The sequence below is a fragment of the Apaloderma vittatum genome, unplaced genomic scaffold (assembly GCF_000703405.1).
Source record: "Apaloderma vittatum isolate BGI_N311 unplaced genomic scaffold, ASM70340v1 scaffold35224, whole genome shotgun sequence".
NCBI lineage: Eukaryota > Metazoa > Chordata > Aves > Trogoniformes > Trogonidae > Apaloderma > Apaloderma vittatum.
This window is the reverse complement of record NW_009711567.1, coordinates 1-4,382: the sequence shown is the minus strand read 5'-3', so window position 1 is coordinate 4,382 and position 4,382 is coordinate 1. Positions and strand designations below refer to the sequence as shown.

At 59.3% G+C, this 4,382-nt stretch overlaps 2 protein-coding genes across 2 annotated transcripts; one reads left to right on the top strand and one right to left on the bottom strand.

The window, feature by feature from the left end:
• Window positions 1-326: 326 nt before the first annotated feature.
• LOC104272632 (cleavage stimulation factor subunit 2-like) lies at window positions 327-1,262 on the top strand. The gene is made up of 3 exons (XM_009867681.1): window positions 327-542; window positions 869-994; window positions 1,140-1,262. The coding sequence occupies exons 1-3, from the start codon at window positions 327-329 to the stop codon at window positions 1,260-1,262; spliced, it is 465 nt and encodes a 154-aa protein (XP_009865983.1).
• Window positions 1,263-2,722: 1,460 nt separating this feature from the next.
• On the bottom strand, window positions 2,723-4,323 carry LOC104272631 (NADPH oxidase 1-like; the record flags this gene model as incomplete). The annotated part of the gene is made up of 6 exons (XM_009867680.1): window positions 2,723-2,849; window positions 3,022-3,146; window positions 3,339-3,485; window positions 3,613-3,775; window positions 3,856-4,091; window positions 4,207-4,323. Coding segments are annotated over 6 exons (915 nt in total), but the record flags the coding sequence as incomplete, so codon positions are not given.
• Between the last annotated feature and the right edge of the window lie 59 nt (window positions 4,324-4,382).

The window sequence follows — 4,382 nt, the reverse complement described above, 5'->3', positions numbered from 1 at the left end:
CTTAAAGCGTGCAGACGAGAAGTTGAGAGTGGAGCCCGCTGCCCTGGCACGAGGTGTAGGAAGGGGGTTTGGGCAGTGAAACAACTGACTCCAGGGCGAGAAGGCACAGTCTGATGGGGCAAGGGACTTCCTCCAGGCATGTCTCCTCTGTCCCCAGCCCTGCACCCTCCAGAGCCCACCGACCAAGGAGGCACCGGGCTCGCGCCCACAGTCCCTGTGGCGCTGCTCTCTTCAACAGCTTGCCTTGTCTTTCCTCTGCAGTTGGAAGAGATCCCCGAGGGCTGGAGCCACGAGGATTGGAGCCCCGAGGGCTGGAGCCCCGAGTGATGGAGGCGCGAGCTCTGGAGGCTCGAGGCCTGGAGCCGCGGGGCCTGGAGCCACGTCGAGTGCTGGAAGCCAGGGCCATGGAGGCCAGGGTCATGGAGCCCCGGGGCCTGGAGCCTCGAGGGCCTGGTCCCAACCCGCGTGGCCCTATGCCTGGTGGGATACAGGGCCCTGGGCCACTTAACATGGGAGCTAGTGGCCCACAGGGACCCCGCCAGGTACACGGACCACCTCAGCTGGTTGGGCACTGGTGGAGTCTCGTAACTTGGGGCTGTGTGGGGATGTGATCGTGTCCTGCAGCAGCTGGAGAGGGGAAGGCGTCCCGCAGAGCAGCCCAGCTTGGACAATTCTATGACTCTAAGGAGTGCGGGAGCTGGGAGGGAGAGGAGAGCATGTAAACCGCTCAGTAGTCTGTCTCTCTCTGTGTTTTGGCAACTTCAGGCTGGCTGTGAGGGCATCCATCTGAGATCGGCGTCACGGTCCTGTATTTGTGTGGCTGAATCCAGAGACCTCTTGGTCCTTACTCTCTCTCTCATGCCCACAGGTTCCTAACATGGCAGGGGCAGGCATGCAGGGAGGAGGCCTTCCTGGGACAGGCGTCCAAGGAGCTGGTCAGCCCGGAGGCTTTAGCCCTGGACAGAGCCAGGTCACTCCCCAGGATCACGAGAAGGTGAGAGGACAAAAGGGAAAGGGTGAGACAGTGGGAGCAGCACATCCTCTGTGCCTTGCTGGGGTGAGGACAGCCCCTTCATGGCTTCAGTAACCCCCGGCTGCTCTGGTGAGGCACACCTCTGATTTCCTCCCTCTACCCACAGGCAGCCCTGATCATGCAGGTTCTGCAGCTGACGGCGGACCAGATCGCCATGCTGCCCCCAGAGCAGCGACAGAGCATCCTTATTCTGAAGGAGCAAATTCAGAAGTCCACGGGGGCACCCTGACAGGTGATGGCCTTAATCTGGCCTTGCTCTTCAGTAACTCGGAGCTGCTCAGGATGGGGCTCTGCCCTGCTGGCCAGGGCTCACTCTGCTCCCCTTCCTTCTGGCAGGTCCACGGTGGAGATGCCATTTGCCTGGATGGAGGAGACACTGCATGGCAGCTGCTTCCAATTGCTGTTGGAGCTGATGCTGCATTTTGGGAGAGGTTTCTCCTCCCTCCACTAACGTTTTCCCCTCCTATTCATCCTTTTTTTTTTTTTTTTCCCCTGTGTGTATATTTTATGTTGTTTGAAATAAAGTGGGAGGAGGGTTTTAGTAAAGCCTTGTCTCTAGCTGCCTTGTTTGGTCTTCTGTGGAAGCAGGAGTGGGACGGCTGAGTTCTGGAAACAATCTGGCCTGGCTCCAGGCTAGTTCAAACCACTTTCCTTACTCCTTTTTTCCCAGCACCACAGCACGATCTGCTCCCGGGATTTTACGTGCCATGCTGTTCGCAGGGCAGCAAGGGAAGGACAGGGTGGGGAGCTCGGGTTTCTGTCGAAGGGGTTGGTATCCAATTGCTGTATCACTTACTGCGCTGGCCCGCTCGGGAAGGGTGGGTTTCCCCTGCTCCCCTCTGCCTGTGCTCGAGCAGAATTTGTTGCCGTGGCATGAGCTGCTTTGGAAGGCGGCCTGCACGCGGGGCTGTGCGGGGGGGGCAGTGCAGGCTGGCTGCGGGTGGTGCCTTACCCTGCACCTGGGCAGCTGGCTACAAACCATTTTTTTATTACAGCCGTACAAGGGGGCAAGGAGTGGGCTCCCTTTGCATCTGCACAGACTGTGTCACCACAGAGGCTTTTATCGCAAAAGAAATCAAGTTTAATTTACGCTTTTACGCAACAGACTGTTTAAACTTGAAGAGGTATATTTGGCCACCGATGCCTGCTTGGCACACCCGTGTCCTGTCCCCATCCCACGGCTCTGCCCAGCCTGCTGGGTGCTCCCGTGGCTCCAGAAGCATCATTGCAGCACGTGCCTCTGGTTTCTTGATGGTGGGGCCATGAGAAAAGAAATCAAGTTTAATTTACGCTTTTACGCAACAGACTGTTTAAACTTGAAGAGGTATATTTGGCCACCGATGCCTGCTTGGCACACCCGTGTCCTGTCCCCATCCCACGGCTCTGCCCAGCCTGCTGGGTGCTCCCGTGGCTCCAGAAGCATCATTGCAGCACGTGCCTCTGGTTTCTTGATGGTGGGGCCATGAGGGGCTGCAGGCCCGGTCACCGCTCCGTGAGGACTCGAGAGGGTCAAGAAGGCAGCAGTATTTGAACCAGTCTTTGAACTCCCAGGGGTTTCTCCTGGGGAAGGAGTACCTTGCCATGTCTTGCCTGGCTTTTCAGCAGGTGCTTATCCCTGGCTGTGCTCCAGCATGGAGAGGTGAGATGGGCAGGGTCGCCTGCCCTCTGGTGTCCCAGCTCAGCTTCTGCTTAGAAGTTCTCCTTGTTGAAGTAGAATTTCACCTTCCTGGGGTCCAGGCTGGAGTGCTGGTGGCAGGACTTCTGCAGACTCTTTGCCAAGGCCCCCGGCCCACAGAGGAACACGCCGACTACTGACCTGCACACAGCACAGGGCCATCAGCGGCTCGGGAAAAAGTGATTTAAGAGCTTTCTGGGGTCCCTGCAACCTGCAGAGAACAAGCACACCGTTCCCAAAGGCAGCGCTGGGTGCCAGGGAGGAGTGGCTGTCTCCCAAGTGCAGCATCCTGAATTCCCTGCCCGGCTCTCACCTGGGGTGGGCTGCAGCCACTGCCGCAAACTCGCTGTTCCACATGGGCCGCCCAAAGATGGTTTTGTGCCTGAGGCCTGTCACTGTGTCCACAGGGGTGTCGAAGCGGAGCGCCACGTTGTTAGCCTGGACAGAGCAGGGACAATAAGGACCCCAGCCACCGCCCTTGAGGCCACCTCCAGTCCCTCACCACAGAGGAGCATCCATCGCTGCTGCCCGCCAAACACCGCTCCTGGACTTTCTCTCTGCCTGCCCTGGCCGCCCCGTGTCAGTCAGGTCTGTCCCCCTTGCAGTCGTGCCTTCCCGCGGTCAACTCACGATGCTGGTGTTCCAGCCGGTGAGGAATAGCCGGTAGGTGAGAAAGTCCGCCTTGCCAGACAGGGCCATCTTCTGCTCCAGTGAGGCAAGCAGGTCATTGAACCAGGCAAAGGCTCCTGTGTCCCGGCAGAGCCAGTAGAAGTAGATCTGGGGTACGGGGGAAGAGGGGTTGCTCAAGGTTGAGCAGACCAGGAGGGCTGGAGGGATGCAATGTCGAGGACTTGGAAGCCCAGGGTGGAGAAACCCACGGCTGGTCCCCTGGGGCACTCCATACCTTCTTGGTTTTGAGGGTTTGGTCAGCCTGCTGGAACTTGTACCAGATGGACTTCAGGATGGAGGCAAAGGGGGTGACCCCAATGCCCGCTCCCACCAACATGGCCACTTCGTACTGGAACACGTCTTCACTGGCTGTGCCGAAGGGGCCGTCCACCTCAATCCTGGCCAAGGGAGGGCCTGGGTAAGTGGAACAGCCTCCCCAGATCCCCAGGATGGTCTGTCTGGGTGCTCCCCAGCCTACCTGGGCATCTCCAGCTTCTGCTGCTGGAAGATGTCTATCAGACTCTCCGTCCAGTCACCAGCCACGCGGATGTGGACGGAAAAGAAGTCCTCCTCAGGCGCCGAGGTGAGGGTGAAGGGGTGCCACTCCAGCAGGGAGATGGCGGGACAGTTGATGAAGATGTACTGTCCCACCTCCATGCGGAAGCCCTTCTTCTTCATCTGCAGCTCCAGCACCCGGGCAGGGTGCATGACCACCTGCAGGGCAGGGACGGGGCTCAGCACCCACCCCGGCCACCCTGGCACGGACCTGCAGCACTGATGGCTGCGAGGGAAGAAGCTGGCAGTCAGCACATGCTCCTGCATCACCCACCTTGGTGACAACCACCTTCTGCCGTGCACGCCAGACCCGGAGGATCCGCTCAAAGATGTAGAGGAGGACGGGGGCCAGAACCCACTTCCAGGACTGCAGGGGGTGGAGGACGGCAAAGGGTTGGGGACGATCATGGCTGGAGCCTCCCAGGGGCAAGGAAAGGGCTTCTGCCCCCA

What these genes read in the sequence shown, in the direction of transcription:
- LOC104272632 (XM_009867681.1), top strand. Translation starts at nt 327, where the DNA reads ATGGAGGCGCGAGCTCTGGAGGCTCGAGGCCTGGAGCCGCGGGGCCTG. An exon ending in GCCCACAGGGACCCCGCCAG is followed by an intron (nt 543 to 868) that starts GTACACGGACCA and finishes TCATGCCCACAG; the next exon opens with GTTCCTAACATGGCAGGGGC. An exon ending in CTCCCCAGGATCACGAGAAG is followed by an intron (nt 995 to 1,139) that starts GTGAGAGGACAA and finishes CTCTACCCACAG; the next exon opens with GCAGCCCTGATCATGCAGGT.